Source organism: Rhea pennata, chromosome 2 (genome assembly GCF_028389875.1).
Source record: "Rhea pennata isolate bPtePen1 chromosome 2, bPtePen1.pri, whole genome shotgun sequence".
Lineage (NCBI taxonomy): Eukaryota > Metazoa > Chordata > Aves > Rheiformes > Rheidae > Rhea > Rhea pennata.
In genome coordinates this window covers 123720313-123743760 of record NC_084664.1, presented here as the reverse complement: position 1 = coordinate 123743760, position 23448 = coordinate 123720313, and the positions used below count along the sequence as shown (strand labels likewise).

The 23448-nt window shown below is 34.8% G+C and overlaps 1 protein-coding gene across 1 annotated transcript in view; it reads right to left on the bottom strand.

Moving 5' to 3' along the window:
* Window positions 1-7740: 7740 nt before the first annotated feature.
* Window positions 7741-23448, bottom strand: part of TRPA1 (transient receptor potential cation channel subfamily A member 1) — a 36725-nt gene continuing 21017 nt past the window's right edge. Inside the window, exons 14-27 of the mRNA XM_062568183.1 lie at window positions 23249-23415; window positions 22250-22343; window positions 21572-21631; window positions 20101-20199; window positions 19113-19183; window positions 18523-18670; window positions 15681-15770; window positions 15289-15458; window positions 13193-13322; window positions 12873-13055; window positions 11435-11503; window positions 9689-9799; window positions 9117-9214; window positions 7741-7990 (exon numbers count right to left, since the gene is read on the bottom strand). Of these exons, the coding sequence (XP_062424167.1) occupies window positions 7759-7990; window positions 9117-9214; window positions 9689-9799; window positions 11435-11503; window positions 12873-13055; window positions 13193-13322; window positions 15289-15458; window positions 15681-15770; window positions 18523-18670; window positions 19113-19183; window positions 20101-20199; window positions 21572-21631; window positions 22250-22343; window positions 23249-23415 (1722 nt within the window). The 3' untranslated portion in view covers window positions 7741-7758. The remainder of the gene's footprint in view (window positions 7991-9116; window positions 9215-9688; window positions 9800-11434; window positions 11504-12872; window positions 13056-13192; window positions 13323-15288; window positions 15459-15680; window positions 15771-18522; window positions 18671-19112; window positions 19184-20100; window positions 20200-21571; window positions 21632-22249; window positions 22344-23248; window positions 23416-23448) is intronic.

The following is a 23448-nucleotide window of genomic DNA, read 5'->3' as shown; positions in this document are numbered from 1 at the left end:
AGGCTTGTTCCATTAGCAAAGTTTGTTGAAGCTAAAGGCTACGGTCATGCAGAACTCCCTATCTTTTCCTTTCTGTGTGAAACATCTTACCAAAACAATGCACTTTTTACAGGAACATCAGCTAGCTTTTATAAGGGTGAAATAGCCAGTGTCCAACTTAGACCACAGATTTCTAAGAGACCTGGGTTTTAAATGTAAATTCTAGGAAAGTATGTAAGAATCTTCTTGAAACCAAATGAGGCAAGCATGCTACACCTCTTACAAACCTAGATACTGCTGAGATTCAAGCTCTCTCCTCAATCATTTGCTAGGTGTCAAGAACAACTAGTTAAAATTTAGCACGGGCAGGTCTCTCTCCCAGATGGACTCTCTGAGTACCAGACTCCAACCTGTCCTGTGCAGCTCACCGGAGACGGGGGAGAGGTACCCTCTGCCTGCCAGCTACCTGTACCCTTGTGGTGGGAGGGTGGGCACACTGTCGCCTAGGATACGGTCTGACCCTCTCACAGGTATGAAACATGCCAGTCATCTATTTTCATATATATATATATGTATGTATGTATGTATGTATATTAGAGTAAAAACAAAGACATTGTGTGCTGTGTATTACTACAGCCAGATGTTCAGAAATAAAAGCATGATTACAGTAACCTACACTTTTGTTTAGCTAAAAGAAGCTGCTTCCACTTCCTCCAGACAGCAAGCTAGCTTGCTTTTTATGTGAATGAAACAGAGAGGCAAGGTCTTGTAAGCTGGATGCTTAGACAGGTCAGAGCAAGGATCCCTTCCTTAGGCAACTCTGTCAAATCAGGATGCTACTTCTGCTGAATAGAGCAGAATCACTCTGGGAACAAATTTGCCTTTAGGCATCCATTTTGTGCAAGACCATTTTGACACAAACTGTCCACTATGGATTTCTTTTAAGTCATAACCTCAGTACCTATTGATTCTCAAGTATCCTTTTCCCAAAGAGTAAGTAATTGCCTTTTCCTTGCTTTAGAAAAGCTGTCTTGTGGCTAAGGCCAGACAAAACTACCTCCTGGCCAGACAGTAGACAAAACTCTTTAACTATTAGCACAGTACTTAAATTGACAATAAATAAAATATATCTTTACTGTGAATAAAATGTAGACAGGCAAGGCCACATTCAGTCCTCAATGCATTTTCCTTTGTATCCAAAATCTGTATTTCATACCAGCAATTAGCAGCTCATGTGCTGGAGAGCAGTGGATACAGTTCACTACTGCTCTACTTTCGGCAGAGGCTGACCATGATGATAATCAAACCAGCTTTGGCCTGATAGCAAGCTTGGGAAGCAATGACTTTTATTCTTAGCTTGCTAGGATGACAGAACAGCATATCCACATCTTATCTTTTATTTCTTTAAGTGATAAGTCTCATGTGACTTAGCAAATGTGAGAAATTAGCCTCTGCTGAAGGATAACAATGATGTTTTTGACCAGAAGAAATGTATTTTATTTGGTTACTCTTCATTATAGTCCTAGTAAGATCCATCTTGAACAAACTTAGCCTGTCTCATCTCTTTAGTAACTTATTTTTACAGGAGGAATCTTATATATAGATTCCAGGTATAAAATTGGGTGCTTTGCTTCCATCGTGACATAGAAGAGAGATGCTGACATTTTTCAAAAGCAACGTTACTTCCTTCCTGTATTTATTACCATAGTGGAGTGGTAGTAAGACATTAAGTCCAACTCCATCTTTTCCCATGAACTTTGAATTTCTTATTCTCTGATGACTTATTTGAAACCTGTTGGTAATCCTTGCTTGCAAGCAGTTTGAGTACTTAAAAAAAATTACCCAGCCTTTTCAACTGTGTTTATTCTCGTAGCTCAGCAGAGGCCTACTGGGTGCTGAAAGCAGCTGGAACAGGTGTTCCCACAGCAGATGCAGCAGGCAAAGACAGCAGTCAGTGATGAACAGTCCTGAGGGATCACTGCTGGAGTGTCAAAGCAGTGTTTGAAGGCTCATAGGTAAGAGGACCAGCCCATACCTTATATCCCTATCTGCCTCCTGACAGGGAGCTTGGATGATGAGAAAAAATTGGGATGCACAGGATAAGCAGAGAAGTGAGATGGTGCAAGGCCAAGAGGACTGCAATGCAAACCATGTGTAGTGCCCATGAAAGGCATTAAAGCCCTTGCCAATGAGTATAGTGACTTTTCCAATGACTGCAGAGTTGGGGAATGCAAGCAGCACCTTGAAGGACATCAATAAATCTTTTTTTAAACAGTACACACAGAAAAAAAAAAAAAAACCCGCAACTCAGGTGAAAAATCGTATATTCTCTGGGATGTAATTGTCATATACACCCCAAAGTGGAAAATCAGGGAATCAAGAGTTAAAGTAAATTTACATTTTCTAACCAGAAAGTCCCCAAAACACAAACCACAGCAAAAGTTACAGTTCATTAAAATACCTGAAATAGCCCTTTGACTGTTAAACACCGGCACCTATTTTTTTACTAATGCAAACTGTTTCCTTCACTCTCCCTCTACCTACTTTTTATACAAACCATTTCAGACTAGGAAAATGCCATGACCCCTTGCTCTGAGGACCCCTTTACCTCAGTAGTGAAGCTGCCATACTTCAATTCTTCATAAACAGATGTGGACACAACCTTCAAGCTGAAATGAGGTAGATCAAATCCTTTGAAATGCACAAGCTCCCTCCCTCATCACACAGTAACAATTCCAATGATAACTTCTATTTTCACTCATTTACTACAACCGTAATTCTCATACACACTGAGAAAGTATGCTTGTAAATGTTAAAATTCAAATCTGCAGAAAGTGTATCCACTCAAGTGATGAGAAATTATTCTGAAGTCCATTATGCCAACCTATCTCAGCACCATGTCCATCCTTCTTTCCTGAATTTTTCCAGTGGGCATTGTTAGATCCAGGAATTATCATTAAGACTGAGATGAGAAACATGCTTTCTATTTTTAGAAGTTCAGATAATACTAATTCTCCTTGTTCTCGATTTCATATGGTTGAATGCAGCTGAATTTGACATTTCTTTGAAGACCACTGGCATACCCAGACTGGGTTAATGAAGTCTTGGGGCTTTCAGTCCTTTTTAGAGTGGTTATACTAACGCATGGGTCACTCCCTGGTTCTCTCCCTTTCCAGGTTAGCAAGCCATTTAAACTTTCTGTTCTTCTCAGTCCTCAGCTTCCTGCTACTGACTGATTTTGGACTGCAATCACCTCTCTGGTTGAATAAATACTATTAACAATTATGAATATTAACAAAATGAGTAGCTATTACTCATTTCTGAAATGAAAAGCTTTGCCCTGCTTTTGAAGCTGTGATTCCCAACCATAAACCTAAAATGTGTTACTTTCCATTATGTATGTTACTTGCCTTCTTGATTTCCTTTCTTTGCTGAGATTTCTCCCGACTTGAGCTCCTTGTTCAACCATCTAAAGCATCTCCCCCCTTGATTACTGTGACACTGTCTTTGCTGGATTTACTGATTTTTTTCTTTCTACACTACAAGGACACCAACATGTTTATGTAATGGGTTCAGACATGCTTGAGTTGCCTGTTCACAGACCAACCCTAGAACCAGAGGGGGCACTCTTCCACTTCATGGGTTAGTGCTGATTTATAGCTTGGCACCACCTAGTTGAAGTATCTTTGTACTGCTCTGAAAATGCCACTTCTAAGAATCAATGATTTTTTTGTATCTTTTGCCATCTTTTGTTTCTCATTCATTTCAAAATGAAATCTCAAAAATACTCTCCAGCTTTCAGCAACTTTACAGAGTGATGTTTGCTACATTCCTCTCCTCCATTCGTTATAGGTAACACTGACTTCATTCCCATTAAGACCCCTTCTTATCAGTCTATTGACATAAAGAGGTCTTATAATTGATGTATTCCATGTTGCCGCCTGAATAATTGTTTACATGGGCAGCGTGGTGTAAAAGGGCATTAATCTAAAAGAAAACGTTGGTCCTGGTTTCTTTTCTTGGATTGGCAGCAAGGATTATGAACACTCGCTCACCTTCTGTTCTTTCTCTAACTGTGCACTTTGCCTATGAGCTTTTCATCTTACAAAACAGAAACCAAACAGTTAGGATGACCATCACTTTGTTCACAGAGATTCTTCCTTACTACATGTAGCCACTGAGGTTTTAAATCTTTACTGGCTGATTTCAGGATTTTTTCCTTCTTTACTCTTCTGTTCCTCTACTCATCTGTAAATCAGTATTCCATGTATCAGGTACTGTCTGGAGCTCAGAAAGGGCTACATTTTGCTTTGAAACACTCTTAAAAAGCCTCATTTGCAGAATGTTACAAGAAAATGGCACTACACAATAGAGTAAGGAGAATACAAGGCTGAGTACTTCTTTAGAGACAAAATGAAAGCCAAAAAAGGACTGTGTTTTGCTTGTTTGCTCTGTATTTGTTCCAATAGTGTTAGATTATACAAAGGACAACTATTTTGGTTCTGCTCTGCTTGCACCCAAAGATGACTGAATTAACAGAGAGCCTGAATAAGCCAACTACTATAAACCTTTCCACTATCCTTGGTTTATATAGCCCTACTGTCATCAGAACAGAAACGATTTTTCTGCCCTCCTGTCCTGATGGCTCTGGCAGCCTGCAAGCACGTACCAAAACCAGGAGAAACTACCTCAAACAATGCACTGACAGATCTTAATGCCTATTCAACCAGCTATTTGTGCGCAAAGTACCCAAATAAACAAAGTATATTTGGCAATTTTTCCTAAAACTTAGACACTTAAAAATGCTACAGATCAACTTAAATAATGGTTGTTACTAAAAGTGTAAATTATTTAATCAATTAAATGGATATGTTCACCTTTTAAAATAATATTGTGACACCCTGTGGAGTTTATTAGGTCCGAAAAGTTTGCATTATCAAAATCACTTCTATATGCCACGATGTATATTTGTTTCCTAATCATGAGCCAATTTAAGGATTCAGAACCACAACGGATTTCCAAGCTGTATGGTCACTCTGATTTGTAGAAGAGCAGTTGCTGTAAATTTTAACAGGCTGTGAACTTGATACAGTGAAGCCATAGTAAATAAAATAAAATATAACCAAACTACTTGGAGATCTGATAATTTGCTTACCAACAAATGCAGCTAGACTATGCCAGTGGCTTTCTGGTTAGCTTTGGATGTGTATGTGGGAAGAATGGATATTCTCATCCATACCTTCCACCATACTGAAGCTGCTAAAATAATGAAAGCAGCTAAGCTTAAGAAAACAGAAAATATTTCTCATTTTTTTAACTTAAAGTTCAGAAAGTGCTAAGTCCCTATCTCAAGAGGCTGTTATGTATATATGCCTCTGAGTTCTGCTTAAAGAGGCCTGAGAAGCTCAAACTTTAAAACTGCAAATGATGACAAGTTTGCTTCAGTTGTAACCATTCTGTTGTTCCTGTTCACTTAAAGCTATGCATTTAAGGCTCAATTTACTTATCAAAAATGTTATCATTCACTGCCATCTAGTGTTAATTGTACAGATTGTCAGGAATTTCAAATGAATTTCCTAGCTTTAAGAATTAAGACTTGCATTTTTCAAATTTGGCCTTGAGACCCTGGGCATCCCTATTTCTACTGACAGAGGGAGCTGCAGACATGCAGAAAACCTGAGTAGCTTCTTCACATAAACATATTTTGAGTTTAGACACCACAGCGTAATTTAGATGACATCTGATAATTCAGATTGTACTTCAAGTAGTTCTTCAGTAATTACTTCTTCACTAATCTGAACAGTAGTCCAGATTTTACTTTCTTCATTCTAACTTCACTTACCATCTTGCTCTTCAATTCACTCATACGATATGAGACTTAACTTTGACCTGCAGTACACAGCTGCTTCCTCCACAGACTGCAACGCAGCCACAGCATGCTTTATACAACAGTTTTTCATTCTCCAATTGTCCAGAAAACACTGGAGCACATTGTTATGCTTCACTATCTATCCACTGGATTTCTTATTTCTTTCCACTTGGGCATGAGAAGGATGGGATACCCCTGACCTCAACAGTGCAGTCAGAAGGTGGTTAGGAGGCAGACTTCAGGAGGAAGACTGTGGGGCTCTCTAGATACATCCTTGGACACAGTCATACAGTAACACTAATTTCCATGTCCCACCTTACTGCCTGCACGGAGCAGCCAAATACTTACTTTCAGCCTTAGCCTATTCAAGGCTAATTTTATCCAGTCACATTTTAATGCAGAATGCCTATTCATTTTTTTGGCAGTGAAACCAGGATAGAACTTCAGATTTAACAGCAAACCTCTTCAATCATAATTGATGTAGATTTATGTAACAGAATTCAAAGCTATTGATGAATCATGTTAGTGAAGAGAAACAAACTCCAAAGACTTCCTGAATCTCAACACATGCCTCTGACAACAGATATTAAACAGCTATTGACCTTAATATGTGCAGTACTATATACATTTTACATACATAAGTATATATATAATATATATATATATATATAAAAAGCTAATCATAATCTGCTTTTTCTTCTATCCTTATTTTACCAGGCAATTATTTTAAATTTTAAAAAAGGATTAAAAAATTCGAAGCTGAGATAAAGCAATCGAATGACACAGCACTTTCCCTACTGAACACAACATCTTTCACAGCAATTTTAAAGTACAAGTAGTCTCACAAATCAACAGCGCATCTTCCCGTGTTTTGTGAAGACTGGACAGGTTCTGTGTTGTGTGAATAACTCTACTTTTAAATAAACAAGAATCATAGCTGTTCTTTACATGAAGAATTAAAGTATATTAAATGCGTAAAGATAAAATCTGAATTCAAAGGCAGACCACAGAACATTACAATCACATATAGTCATAATTATTTTATTAGTACTATTTTTAAAACAAATATACTCAGGTACTTAAACACTGTTTAACTCATATTTCTACATTTCATATATCACTGTATATTACATAATGCACTGAATATCCAATAAATAACTAACAGAAACAAAGCGTAGATTAAAGCAGCAAGGTAGTTCTTAAGACATTAGGGAGGCCAAAAACACAGCAGCAGTATAAGTAAGAGAAAGCTGTAAATGATTTAACATTAGCATGTCATTCTATCACTGCTGCTATATGCATGCTAGTCTAAACAATCTCTCCAGGAACTGCATATAGTTATCTACAGTAGAAAATGGTCCTTCCATTAACACTGTATTTTCAAAAGCTTTTATTTATTTCCTACCTTTCAGGCCTGATCCTGCAGTCCTTACTCAGCAAAACTCCCAAAGCAGCCTGTCAACTTAGTTTCTCACTTTTTCTTAACACTATATAAAACCTACTGGCTCTCTCAAAGGTCAGGATACTAGATGAATTAGAGTTTAAATTTCTGATAAAAATATTTGTAACAGAAAACAATGTAATTAAATACGTAACTAAAAGTGTTAGGGCCAAATCCAGAACAGATTTAGACAGATGCCTAGGGAACTGTCAGGACACCAAGGCTGGCATTTGGTCAGTTAGGCACTTTCATGATTAGGCAGCCATTTTTAGGATCACAGTTTTGGATGCAGGCATCCTCAGTCTGCTTAAAAACTGATTTGGACATCTATATCCTTTTTTTGGATGAGGTCCTATTTCTATACTTGAACACATGATGTATCACATTAACATACACACAGACATTAGGAGAAGTGACTCTAAAACAAAACAAAACAAAACAATAATGCAACATGATGTTATACCCCGGTCTAGAAGAAGCTATTGTTCTTTTCTGTGCTTGGGTTAGGCACATTTGTTTTAACAGCTTTTAATACTGTATCCCATTTACTGTTCTTGTGTTCTAACTGCCTTTTCCTAAACTTGTGCTGAAATAAATCATTGCTGTCTTCATCCTCAGCCTCTGACACTATCTCCATTTTTTGTATGATCAGTTTAATGAGGTCGTGCTGCTTTTCCAAAAGTGTTGAAATATCTTTGAGCCTAAAACAAACAAAAAAAATGCATATAGCAGGTTTTGTCATTTTTTTTCAAATGATACTTTAGTCATTAAAACTACAGGTGCAAAACACCTGACGGTCAACAGTTTCACTTTTATTCTAATAAAGAATATTCTTCGGAGAATATTTGCAATTCAAATAAATAGAGTTACCATCAAGCCTACAGAAGACAATACATAGACTTGTTTTGTTATCTTTTAAGAAACGATTAAAGAAATACGAAATGTCTCTAGCAACTGCCTTCAGGAAATTACTAACAGGGCTTTCTCAAAATCTACTTTTCAGAATGTCTCATCTCACAAAACTGCAGTGTGAGAACACTGATAACTATTCCAAAGGTTCTCTATAAAGCATAGTTTAATCTTATGTAGTTAACGAACATGTAAATATATTTTAAAACATGTGAATAGTATAAGAATTAAAATATTCCAGTCACTAGCTAGCATTCATACAAAGCAAAAAAAAAAAAAAAAAAAAAAAAAAAAAAAAAAAAGTATACACCCGGGCCTGACTATCACTAGCTTCCGTTTTGAACTCCAACAATTCAAATATACTGGCAATATAAGAAAATACTTCTGAAACTATTCCTATGGATATACTGATGAGTAAGGAAAAAAATTACAGATAATTCCTTCCAAGGCTTTGGGAAACGGATGATTTGTCTGTCAGGCCAGCAGTCCATTTTTGGTAAATCAGTCTGAAGTAGATTTCCCCATCTGACCACTTTGAGACACAGTTTGTGTGTATCTGCACACCAATTAGAATTACATTAACTGTAAGTTTAAAATAAGTCTTGAACAGCTCCATGTGAAAATTTCTAATTCTAAAATAAAAGTGCCTTTTCTCATTTAGTTTAATTCACTTTAATGAGCAAATAAGCCCATGCTCTTTTTCTGCCTTGGGATAAAAACCACATTATTATTTCAAAATACATGACAGAATATCAAATTACTGTAGTGATGGGCCTTATTTCCTTATTTAAGGGCTACTAGTACATTTAATTTTACTTTTTATGTGCAACATGGAGTCTTACAACACTGTTAAATAAGAGTATCTTTGCAATATTGGCTCTTCTTATTAGCACAGTAATAAAATTACACCATGAATACCTGTATTTCTGCTTCAGAACTTCCAATTCTAAACTTGTATCCGTACTCTGTGCATCTGTGGTAGAGTCTTCACAGCCAAAGCAATACTGGAACACACTCTAAATAAAACATGGTGAACTAAATTGAAATCAGATATTATAGTTTGACAATAGATTAAAAATTCCAGATAGGTGAGTGGTAACAGTCTCCAATTCAGTGTTATAATTGGGAATAGTTTCTGTTATAAAATTATTTTTATTATATTAAAGACTTCCTTTGCAAAATGTGTTTAATCTGAAAATTCAGTCTACCAATAAGAGTTGAAATGAAAAAAAAAAAAACACAGAAAAAATGCCTCCTAATAAAAGAACAGATCACTGAAAACTCTCACACATTAAATATATTTGAATAAATCATGCTGCACTGAAACTGATATATCATTTTCACAGAGGCTAGTTTTATCACACTTCCACTGATGTCAGTTTATGATTGATTTTGACTAACACAATATTCCTAGCAATCTGAGCACGTACAAAACGTAAGTCTATCATATTACATTTTAGTAAGAATTCCTCAGTTTAAGATTTCCTTACCATAAATCCACAGTATCTTGGCCTGTTTGGATATACAGTGATTGATTCCTGGTCCACTCGACTTAAGAACCAAAACGGTAGCTTCTTCTCTAAGTTTGTGTGAAGATTGACCTAAACATATTTTCCATTTAGAGTGCAATATATTCTCTTTGGATAAAAACGTATTATCATGTGAAAATAACCATCATGTCACTACATTCAAAAATCTATTGCTAGATTTTTCAGAGGGTATCTACTCTGCAAACCATGGTATAATATTTGAAACATCCAGCTCAGACATGAGACATTCTCCTATCACAACAGTAAGGAGTGTCTTAGCAGGGACAATTATTCCACATAAATATGTACTCTTATAACTAAACGGATTCAAAAATGAGATAGCTCTTATATAATGGCTTGAGTATCTGTTTAGCATACTATAGGGTGCAGTATAGAATTACAGGCAGAAATGTTCAGTCCATACCATTACCACATCCACAGAATTTGAAATCAATTAATAACGAGAAAGTGAGTGATCATTCTATCTTTACTTGTGCTATGTCCTTTCACTAGGTTATGGGAGAGCCTGCAGAGATTACAGAAAGCCTGTGAGAAGTCTTCTCACAAGCAGAACAAGCGTATTCTATGAGTGCCTTCTGAGGTGATGCTACCTTTCCATTCCCAAATTGCCAAAGAAATACTGAAAAGATGTATCTATTACTTCAAAACAACAAGATACAAAGTACAAGCCTACTTTAGACAACCATAATCCTGTAAACCTATAAAAGGTCTCATACTTAGTGAAGATTTTATAGTACAGTCTGATGTTGCAAGATCCAATGTCTTCTGAACATTCTTTTGGCCGAGGAACACCTCAACAGGTAAAAAACCATTAACTGCTTCAAGAACTGACCTTATACCTCTGCTTTAGTCATTTGTATCCCTAGCAAAAGAGGTACTTCTTGGGATGCAGTTTTATGCTAAAAGAGAATCCTTTAAATATGCTTAAACTAAGCCAGTTCAACACACAATTTTAAATTATGTGACTATCAACCAAGAGAAGTTATTTCTGAGTCACTGTTGGCCTTGGGCATTCTGTCTCTGCATAGATCTCTTCCTTCTGCTCAAGGACTAGGTAGGCACTGAAACTTCCTAGAAAAAGCAGAGCCATCAGGAAACATACGCATCAATTTTACAAATGGTCAGTTCTTCCCACAACACAGACTTGAAGCAGAACTTTAAGATAGTAGAAAGGACAGATACTTTCTCAAGCAATGTTAATGAGAAGTAGTCTTTATTTTTTATTTAATAGCTGTATATTTTGTGTACTTCCAGTTGTGAAAGTCAAGTCTGATATACAATTCAGAGGGAAAAAGAAACTTGTCAGAACTATACTGCAGATTTACAGTTACTTAAAATGAAAACTCTACGCAGTAATGTAACTAGCCCTAATCCCAGTATGTAAGTCATAAGCACTACATTTACAAAAGCTAATTTGAAAATATCTAAGATACACATAGTTTTCCAAAGTATACAGGTTCCTTAAAAATACACTTGCTTATTAAAAACAATTCCTTTAAGTGAATCATATGAGTGAAAATGAAATTTGGAATAGGAAGTCCATGTTTGCCAGTCCGCTCTACAGAGATGCTAAGAACAACATTAAGTAGGTTATGACGTTAACACTAAATAAGCTAATTATCTGGATGGCGTTCAAACAATGATATCTACTTCCTATAGTTGTTGTTCCTATGGTATGCTACTTACCTGCATTGCAATCCTTTTGAGTGCCGCATACTTTTGCACTTCAGCTATGTCCCCAACAGCCAAACCAATCTAAAAACGCGTAATAAGATCAAAGAAATATTACACTATTTTTTTCAAAGTCTATGGTTTTAATTGTGTTTCTTATTCATATTTGAATTCAAAATGACTCAAGTTAAGTAAGTTTTGTTTTACTCAAATCTGAAAACATCTCTCTTCCTTGCATATTTGAAAAATCTGTATCAAGAAACCTAGTAAGTTTTTTTAATGACAACTATCTATCTGTCTAAAGAGCTACCTTAAACAATTGTCAAAAATAACATCCGTTCTTTGTGGTTCTTTATTTCTACTGTTACGTTAAGAGTAACATGTTGACCTCAGAAGGAATAATAGTAGGGCAACACTACAGATCCTAAGAAACCTGAACTGTTTGGTTTCCATTGCCTACCTCATATAAAAACTGTACCAAAACTACCAAAATTGCTGTTCAGTGGAATGTGGCTGAGGATGAGTTATTTATTTTTCTCTTTTTCTCTGTTACTGAGTTTTTTGATGTTTTTTTCTTCAGTCTCATTTCTTTGTTTTTAACAAAAGAAAATTGTTAAAATTTTCTGACAGATGCAGACAGTCTGTACAACCAAGATCTGGATCTTTGCTTTTTTGTCTCTGTCAGTGCTAGGGTCTGATGATAAAATACAGTGAACTGTTAAAGAAGTGAGGCTATGTCTAGATGGTGGGACAGGATTAAGTACCTCTCAAAGTCATGGTTCCCCAATTGTTTCTATCAGGGTCTCACAACAAAATATGACAGCTCAAATCTAACAATGCATTTTTTTTTTCCTACAGAAATCAGGGCAGAGGAGGTGTGGATCTTTCTCTGGCATGAAGTTAGAACAAAGTTAGAACATGTTGGTTCAAAATCTCTCCAGAGTCCTGTAAAGTCTCAGGTCTCATGTTTCTACCAGAGACAGAGCAAAACCAGAGTGATGCAGGAGACACCAGAGGTACTGTGCCTCAGGAAAGAATAAAAATGCTTTCTTCTGCTTTTTGTGCACCTTTCCATTAACCTAAAACAATCTTTTTCCCCTCTCTGACAGAGAGGAAGAGGTCCATGTTCTTATCTACTCTAGAGATGGACACAGGAAGCAGTGAAGACTTTCTTGCATGCTTTCCCTTGCAACTGAACAAATTCTGTCACAATTATTCCCTAAAGATATACAAGATTAACTCTGCAACAGTTAACTATGGAAAAATACTTAGAATAGTAAAGAGGAAGAAAAATGAGCCAAAAGAAAGGCAACTCTTAAATAACTTACTGAAAATACTAATTGGTTAATTAACAAACTAATGTCACAAATGTGCATTAAGTTATTCTATATATTAATACTGTGTATAAACCTGTGCATAACTACTTTTATGTATTAATAAGTAGTTTACTTACTAGCAAGTTCATAAGAAGGATTGGAATAAGTAAGGTAAAGATAATGAGAACTGTGTAACTCAGAAATGGATATGGCAATTCACTGCTTAGTAATGGATCAAGGAATGCATCATGGTAATTAATGTCTCCCAGCATCATTGCAAATGTCTTCATTACAGAAAGCAGAGGCGTGCTGTATGTTTGCTGCAAAAATAATAATAATTAAAAAAAAATCAATAAAAAAGCAAAACTACAGAATTTGTAAATAATCTCTCTTTGAGATTCTCGATTAAAGGGTAATATCTACACTCTTAAAAGATTAACTATGTTATGAAACTAACCTGTGAACCCAAAAGGACAAAGAAGCTAAGTCCAAAGGCCAGTATCAGGAAAAAGAAAACAACAGCAATCCGAATCAAGGTCCTTAGAATTTCCCAGAACATCACAACATAGATGCCGTAATTTTCAAATCTAGGAAATAATTGAATATGAAAGATAATCAAAATTAAATACTGAAGTAAGAGACTCTTACAATTACGTACATAAGACAGTAATGTCTTATCATGTGTGATAACAGATATTATATATCTCTGACGCATTCTGAGATGGTCTGACATTTTGTAACTTCATGTCCACAAGAATGCAGTCTTACTTATCACAAGCCTACACTGAGGGATCTTATATTTTAATACACTAAAACAGTACTTTTCAGAGATAGTATTTTTCATGGATAACTTTTATTCTGTCCATAGTCACAGACAGTGCAATGTAGTACAACAACTGCTGTACTCAGAATTGTATGAGGAAATTATTCCATTTTTGATGCTTTTAAATGTAAATTAGTAACCAAAACAAAAGACAACTGTGATCACGATGTATCAGCCAGACACCTGATTTATAAGATTTTTCTTTTCAGGAACTCTGACTTACATTTGATAACGTGCCACTACAAACTACACAAAACAAATGAACAAAAAAAAATCACTGCTCAGGAAAAAGAGTATAGCAGAGTTTTAAGTTGCCTGTATTTCCAACAAGTCTGTCCTCTGGCAAACCTCTCCTAGTCTTGGCTTAAACATAAACCAGGTCTTGGAACATAAATTGTCATAAAGTAGATTAAGCTTCTTTTCCCCAAACATGAAGTTGGGAATTTATGTCTTCTGTCAAATTCAGGGACAGATGACTATTTTATGCCGTTAACAGTAGCAAATGAGAAAATCCCTCCATAGGGTTTTCTCCCTGAAATACTGTGTGAAGTTGAAAAGATCAAGCAGGAGGTAAAACAGGCCTAATCTCCTATGCTAGCACACATTAAGCAAAACTACACTGAAGTCAGTGGAGCTACAGGTTGCTCCAGAAGAGGCAGCCTGAATGAGTTAGAAAAATGGTAAGTAGAGAACCTGTGAAGTCCTATAACCAGTGTTCAGGGAAGGAAAGCATTTTATCTAGTAAAGAAAGGAAGGATGAATAAACTTACTTTCTACAGTTTAGGTTCAACCCCCATTTTGCCCACAGAACATATCAAAGGAGAGCTATCAAGCATGTTTACTAGTCAAAGTCACACACAGGCAAGACAAGATTTACCATAAAGATACTATGTCTTTACAGCATTACCTCTGCTTACAAACCTTGTCCTGACTATGGTTTTAAACATCACAACTACAACAAAATGGTCCTGAAATTACCCAGCAAATGCTGTGTTTGTCTGCTAATCTTCATGTATATGTAATACAGTCATCTTTAAACTCTCAATAGCTTCAAATCTGTTTCTGCTCATCAAATGCATTTCATCTTTGTGCAAGGCACTCCCAATGAGACACAAATATGCTTTATTAGCACTAGGGTCACACTACTTTTTCCACCTCCCTAATCTCCTAAAGTCCTCAAGATACTATTGTACCAGAAATAGCATTAAGACCATTAATGACAATAAACAAACCTTATATAAATCAAGTAAATAAGTTCACTCATCATAGCTCCTTATTAGGACAGTGAGAGTGTAGAAAACTGTGGTTTATCACTTAATCTACAAAATGATAGAACACATTGCTTTGTTCTATGCATAACCCATAACAACTATTTCTCCTAATTCACTTCCTTTTCAGTGATAGTGTTTTTATTTTGGGTTGATTGTTTTTAAGAGAAAATCTGTACAATACAATGAAACACTTCCTAAAAACATATAATGTCAGTTTTGCCTACATAATATAAAAATATATGTTATTTCTTTAGTTGCCATTAAGTTATGCGATTCTCAATGTGAAAAACACTGAATCCTAGTTTATAATTCATCAGAAAAAAAAGGTCCTAATCTGAAAACTTGCATAGTTAGAAGCAGAAATAGGGTTATCACACTTGATCAGTGACCCTCTAGTATGTGTAAGATGCCTGAAAATAATAAAAGTATGTTATTGTGAAGTATGTAAATATTTGTTACCGTTGAAGATAAAGCAAGAAGTTCATCCAAGACAAGTATACAGCAATTGCTCCACATTCCCATTGCAAATGAGCTGGTGTATTAATAAATAAAGAAGACACAAAAATTATGCTTGTAGTATAAATTGTCCAGTCCAGCAGATTGGAGTAATCCAATAAATATTTCAATTTCTAGGATTTAAGAGAAACAAATACATATTTATAACTCATGCATCACTAATGGTTGAATTTAATAATCTTACTTAAATTCTCTTTTCAATCTTATATGTAATAACAAATTGGTATTTCCAGTTCAATTACAGAAAAATCAGATGCATTTCAATATAATAAAAACTACTGTGAAAGTACGTTCTCTGATTAATGTGTTATAGATCTATTTCCGTATATATTTACCTGCTGAATGAGCTGAAATATTTCTTTGCAGATTCCCAGTAAACTCATAATTAAAACTAAACACATACACACCCTTGTGAAATATGAATCCTGAAACACAAATCACAGACCACAAAACATTTAGAAATCTGTAAATGAATGTTTAAGCTCTATCTACTTCATTCACATTATATTGCCATACATTATGTTAAGACTATTTAAAGCAAGCTAACATATCTCTGCTATTTGAATTCTGCTCTACTAATGTTTATAGTGAAACCCATGCCATGTGTATTGTTTTTTAAGTAATACAAGCAAATACGAAATGTTCAGCATTCCCATGATAAACAGCTGCTGTGCTGTTTCCTTTTTACTATTATCCTAGTTTTGGAACTGAAATTGCATTAGTTATGTCACTTTTTCAGTGTTTTGCCACAAGATGAATGTAAAGACAAAATCTGTAATCTCTAACTTCACTATCATATCGCAGTATTAGCAATGGCAACAGAAGTCTCTAGAAAGTACATCCTGTGCCTCTTTGCACCTAAACTGAAGTCCTGGCATCCTTATATGGTGTTCCCTTTGATGTCTCCTTACAAACAATATCGACAAAGACTTGTATGTTATATGTGCCTGTATTAGGTACTTCACAACAATGGTGAATTTCATCTTTACTAAGCAAATTGTAGAGCTGATTTCCCATATGAGGGGTTGGTTAACTCACAGGCAGACCACAAATTCACAGCACTTATTTTTCTGTGATGCTGCAATACATATCAGCGTCTCCCCCATTGTGGAAAGAGGATAGTACAAATGTTCTATAATGCTGTGCACCCTAAAGAAATAGAATTCCTCATTCTATTCCCATTACTGGCTCATTAGGACCCCATCTCCTCCACTGTATGAAGCTGCATATAAATAAGTTTTCTTGCTTTTCTCTCTCAGGCAGCACCTCTACGGCTGTTGTCCTGTTCACTGCTCCTCCACTGGCTGGCATCATCATTCCTCAGCCAAGCAGCGAACTTCTTCCAAATGGGCTTCTTCCATGTAGTCTCTGATGAGTCAACAGACTGTATCAGTCCTGAGTCATACCTCTGTCTGTTCTAAGCAGCTCCTCTCATTCTCTTGCCTTTCATCAGGAAGATTTAGTGCAGCATGAATTCTTCCAATTCTGCCAGTCCTTCTGAATCTTGTAGGTACTGTTCTGGCTTTGGTATGTGCTTCTCCAGACATTTTCATATATCAGGATACCCATATGAACTTTTTATATTCTTAAAAGTTTATCTTATTTCATATTACTACGAAATTATTAGCACATTATTTTTAGTTCCCATTTCAGTTGTATGTCTTTTTTCCCCCAGAACTCTAAAATATCTTCCTTGCCTTTTTTCCCCCAAATCCTTGGCTTTAGTGATATAATCACCTATTTGAAATGGAGGATTTGAAAAGCTCACCTCACAACTAACTTCTCACCATTAACACAAGACATTACAGTTTCCTGGCTAATGACACAGACTCTCTTCTCAGAATACACTACATCCTTCTTGGAGACAGAGTACTCTAACTCTCCCATTCTTCAACTGGACACAGGAGTGTAACACTATGTATGAGATGTAATCACAGGTTCAAAAAACAGCAGTACTTGCAGTTTTACCCTCTTGGTGTCTCATAGTATTCAGTTCAGTGACAATTTGGCCTTCTTAAATAACAGAATATGGCTTAGTGTTAACTGCAGGAAGAAAAAAACTTACAAAAAGGACACCAGTCAGTTGCATCAATGTCTCTTTTCTAAAGCCTCATTCTTCCGTAGCTGTGGGCCTGGCAAGTCTAACTTCGTCAGTCACTACAATGTCCTAATTATCCCAGTTCCGCTTCTGAAAAAAAAGTTTGAGCTTTGTCTCTTAACAATCCCAAAGTAGCTAACGAGGGTAGGTATAGCCTGAGACAGGGTTCATCCTTGCTTGCTTTCCTTATGGCCTCAACTAAAGCCTCACTTCCATTGAATGTGTATCATATAAAATATTCATAAATTATTACAGAGTAGCTGCACATCTACCGTAATTTTGACTGAAAGCTAAACATTCAAAAGACAGTACGATGCATCAGTACTCTGCTACCTAATCGAGTTCATCATTTTGAGATATCACTGTAATACCAAAATTGTAATACGTCATTTACATTTTGGCACAATACAATTTTTCCTAATTCTTTTGAAGTTTATACATGGGGATTCTAAGAAACATCCTATGCATTTAAAGTCCTTTCTTGGTGCTTTCCATCAATATATGGCCACATTCTACAGTTACACTCCTTAGTACTGTGACTCCTACCTATATACAGACCGGTAAGACTTACTCTATCTTAGCTTCATATTTTATGAGTCTAGTGAAGAAATATTGAGCCTGTAAAGAAAATAATATGCAGATGGGCAAATAAAACTGTATCTGAATGCTCAAAAGCATTTTATTTAATGGCAACAATTTCTATGTCAAATTTCAAATATGCAATGTCCAGTTATTTTGGCTGAGGATTAAAAAGATATAAAAACCTAAAGAATGAATTGTTTTCTGTCCTTTCATAACTAAATACACATTAATTCTTTTTACTCAACTTTAAAGAAACATTCACTTTAGGGAAAAGATTGAAATAACCATGCACCAAAAGTGAATTTTCCAGAAAAGAGATTAAAAATGAGCACTGAAAGTTTTTATCTACAGAAATTATTGCTGAATGTAATGTATAAAAACATACACTTCTATTTCTACAGTAACTAAATCATAAATAATTTTAGAAAATTATTTAAATAATCAGCCTCTTGCTACAAAAATCCTAGCATATTGTAACTAATAGAAAACCCCAGTACCTCATATTCTAATGGTCTTGCTTCATAGACCTCTGTTCCATTCAAGGGTCTTCCTGGCTGTATGTGGGTGACTAGAAGAGTCAGTGGGATGAGACCAAGGGAATATATGCCTAAATTCATTAGATGTGCTCGAAACCCATACGCCATCCTTGAAAGTAAAAATGTTAGAATTTTAACAATTTCCAAATGTAGAAAAGTACAGATTTAAATTTCATAGCAAATAATGCTTTTCCTATAAGGCAATGAGCATTTCTTCAAATGTTGTTTTGTGATGAATATGTCCATCAAGTTGCAAATGGACAAAAGCATACTAGCCATTCTGACAAACTGTTCATTTTGTTCTTAATTCAGTATTACATTTTTTGCAATAAAAGTAGAAATAAACATAGCAGTGGTCTCCTCTGTAAATCTCAAACGCTCATTTTGAAGTTCTAAACAGTATTTGATATGATAGTCATCAGTATATTTTAAATATTCTTATGATTATGCGCAAAAGACATTTACTTGACACTAAAAATGTATGTATTTTAGTGGACAACTTTCAGTCTGACATGTAGTATTATGTTCTATATACATTAAAATATACCTACCATTTCATAAGCAAATACTCTTTACATACAGGATGACTGAGTAGCTCCATGCGATTGTGCCGTACCATGGCCTACAAAACAAGAAAGTAAAATGATCAAACTTATGTCACTTAGCTGAGCAAAGTGCTTACAAAACAGGCTAGACCATCTCCTTTGTACTTTTTATTAGGCTAATATTCAAATAATGTGTAAAAGATACTGCAAAATTATTTTGCTTATGGACTATGGTTCAAAGCTATTATTAGATTGTTTTATTATCTGTCTAGTAAGGCATCCACCTTTTCTCCTGATGCCATTTTTAAAAGCTAAAAAGTATAACTCTACAAAGATAGTATATTTTGCAAAAAAATAAGAACTATGAGATTGTTCAGGATGGGAGTTACAGATGGCAGATGACCATGTTTTTCTTGTTAAATATAACTAGAATATATTTATTTATTCATTATTAAACAGCATACCCAATCTAATTGCCAATAATAAGTTCAAAAAGGTGATCAAAGAAAGTCATTAAGGTCACTCGTTGAATGAGTTCTGACAGAGCTAAAGAGAATAGACTGACTATGTGTAAGAACAGCAAAATTTGTTTTAGGCACAGAAAGTATTTTGCAATTAGCATATGAAGAAAAGAATTTGCAAGCACATAAAAATTAGTTTTTGTCAAGTTTTTCATTGCCTTATTCTCCCAAATACAGTCACTACAATGACTAGGTGTGGTTTTCTTTGATGTGCTATCTGCACATACAGTATGTTCCCTTGAAACATTAATAGCTGCTCAAATAAACCAAGAATTTCTATCTAATCCTAAAAGAAATGTTACTTATTATTTAGATTATAAGAACTTCACCCTGTATGTTATTCCAATATACTGTAACTCTATAGAGAAAAATATTTGGATAAGAAGTACTACGATGAAAAAAAAGCCCAATTCCTTGATGTTAACTGAAACAAGATAGCATGGAATGATGTAAGAGTAAAATAAAGAACTTACATTTAAAGTAGTAAGTGGCTCATAGAAAATGTCTTCATCATCCTTTAGTTTTTTGTTAAGCATCAGAGGACACTGGAGATATCTGAAGTTATATTCAATCTGAACAATAAAGATAACAACATTTCATTATCTCACTCCTAGATCATCAATTTTGTCATAATGTGCTTAATTTTACAAAGGTTTGTAAAGAAAAAAAGATGTGTCTTTTTCATCAAAATAATTAGAACACAGTTGTTTAGTAATTGTTAGTCACCTTGCCAGTGAACATGAGACCAAAATACACATCTATGACTGTACTACGAGCTGGATAAACAGCCATTTCAAGTTATTGTAAAAGAAAAAAAATACAGATCTCTTAAAATTGCAATATTTTAAGAAAGATCATTCTCAATATTCTGTTTTAATGTTGACTTTGAAGAAAAGCTTATAAACTATACGGATTTGATAACATAAATAGGAAAACACATAATAGCAGTTTTGCAAATCTTCTGTTACTGATTTGGACACAACCCAATGTAATAATCCACTGGATGGTTTTCAATATGGTTGCAAAGATAACATAACTATAGAATATATCATGTCTCCTTATCCTTATAAAAGGTATACAGGTGCTTTAGATTTTGCAGAGTTTACCAAAAAATCCCAGCCTGCACTGTAACTGGTCAATTATTGAAGACAGTTGTATTGCTTATGACAGGTATTCTTTTGATATGCATAAATATATATTATTTTTACAATTACAATTATTTTGAAACATCCCTAATGTCTGAGACCCAGCTTTTTTGCACAAATTAACACAAAGTCTATAGATTGCCCAAGTTCAATATTATACTTAACATGTGTAAGCATAAAGATTACAGAAACTGAACTTCAAAGCAGTTTGAAACCCAAAGGATAAAATAAGATCAGTCACCTGTGTTTTCTATTAAGCTTTCTATTTATTTATCTGATACTCAATGACAAGCATATATCCATATGCTTGTATTCATATACACCTGTACATACACCTATAAATATGTATTATATACAATTCCCAAGCTTTCAAGACAAATTAATATGTGTTCCCTTCAGTTTCACACATGCAATAAGAGAATAAAATTATTGGCTTTACTGAAAAAAGAGAGACTCATAGTGGAAAGGTGCCAGTATATGAAGAAGTAAATTTTAGAAGTCATACTAATACTGAGGATTTTTTTGCCAAATATTAGAAGCACAGATTCAAAATCTGTTATCAGTGGATTAAAGTATTAGTTGATTCCAATTTACATCAGAATTCTTTTGTAACTACATAAAATATTTAAGACAGATTAAAACTTAGTCCAGTATCAGTAGCTAAAAGCCAAACTAATGATTTTCTAACTTAACTATTATTGCTACTAACATATTGCCAAGAACATTGAGACATATTCCAGCCTGAAATAATCATTAATTTTTACATGTTGTGCCTTCATAAAGTTTTCCCTCCACTCACATAGAAGTCTCGACTCGTCTTTTCTTCTGAAGACTCAATTATGCAGTTATCCAAAACGAGCTTTGAAGATGAACAGAAAATTAAATTAAGGTGATTACTGATAACATTCATTAGGAAAGAATACAAAATGTACATATCTGAAGAAAATGATCTTCAAAAATATGGCAGCTACCTAATCAAAGTGATGCTTCAGTCAGGTTTTATGGCTTATGAATACACGAAGCTCCAGAGCTTACACATAGGACTTAACTAATGAACCTACCCAGCCTATATGGCTATATACTAGTTTGCAAGTGTAAAAAGTATAGTGTTTATGTACATAGAATATCAAGTTACTTGATATTTTAATCAAAAAGTTTTTCTGACATTAGTTTAACATTTAGCGAGAAGGTGAAAACACCTCTATTGGCTTTGAATCCAATTCTCCGCTAACCTGCATCATTTTTATACTCAACTCCATTAACCTCAGGAAATTAAGACCTTTTCCTAACATTAAGAAATTAAATTGAACTACCTGGAACTATTATTAAAATACAATTAAATGTATTCATTTATGAATACGTATTATTTTTATTTTAGAATAATCCATTCTAGTGAGTACAACATTTGGAAAACATGACAGAAGATGCAACATAACTAGAGGTTTTTTTGTAGTCATTTCTTAATGACTAAACTTACTTTAAGTGATTCAGGAAGATACTCAACCATTTCCAACAAAGGACACTTATTAGCACTAGAATAGTGAGAGAAGGTCAAAACAGCTTCTTCCCATCTGCAAAAATGCATTGAAACAATGGAAAATGAGTTAGTCGCTTCTCTTTAAAACAAGATTAGTTTTAGATTATTTGAGTTTTATTTAAGATATTATCCTGTAAATCACAGTCTGTAATACATTTATGTTCCATCAAACCGAAAATCAGCTGTTAGGGAAGTAATTGAGTAATAATCTGGATGCCTTCCTAAGAATGACTCATGTTTAATTCTGCTAACAATTAACAGAAATGTTTCAACTATGCTAAGTCCTTCTCAAGAGTTGATGTCTTTCTTTGTACTCCATATGAACCTTGAACTAAAGCTGGAATCTTGGGTTACAATATTAGGTGGTTAAGTTCAGTGAAAGACTTCCTGTCTTCCTGCAACTTTTAGCAAAAAAAATGATCATTAGACAGCACTGCAATATTTTATTCCTGGAAATGCGACGTAGCAGGCTTGGTGACATTCTTATATGAAAATATTCTAAACTGCAATGAACTTACCACATTTTAAATATTTGCAGTATATTTAGAACAACAATTTTAAATCAAATTGCTTGAATTATACCCATTGTGCTTAAAATTCTGTATGTGTTGACCTATTCTATGAAAGGCCAATATTCTGAATGTAAGAACAGGGAGAAAATGGGAGAGGATTATTTATTTCTCATGGCCTCTAGATGTTTTTCTTACAGAAACTGAACACTCAACCTAACACTAAAAGGAACCTGCCACATATTTGCTGTTCATTGTGATTACAGCATTTTTAATGGCTTTTCAGACCACAACATAATCTCTGGAATTTTAAAATATGCACTCAATCATATTTAATAAACTACAACTTTTCAGAACTTAAACTGGATTAAAAAGAAAAAAGTAAAATGGTGAAAAATAAAACTGAAAAAGCATTTTCTGTTTACCTTACCTTTTGTGCAGAATGACAGCAGATACTACATCTTTCCTCCTATTGTGTATTGCTTCATGGAAGAAAGAAGCTACTGCTTTGTTCAACAGAATTTTTGCACCATAGTCAAGAAGTAGCCTTACTGCTTTCGCATGTCCTTCTCTTGCAGCTAGGTGCAATGCTGTGTTCTGTATAGAAGAGTAGTAAAACAAAGCATCCAT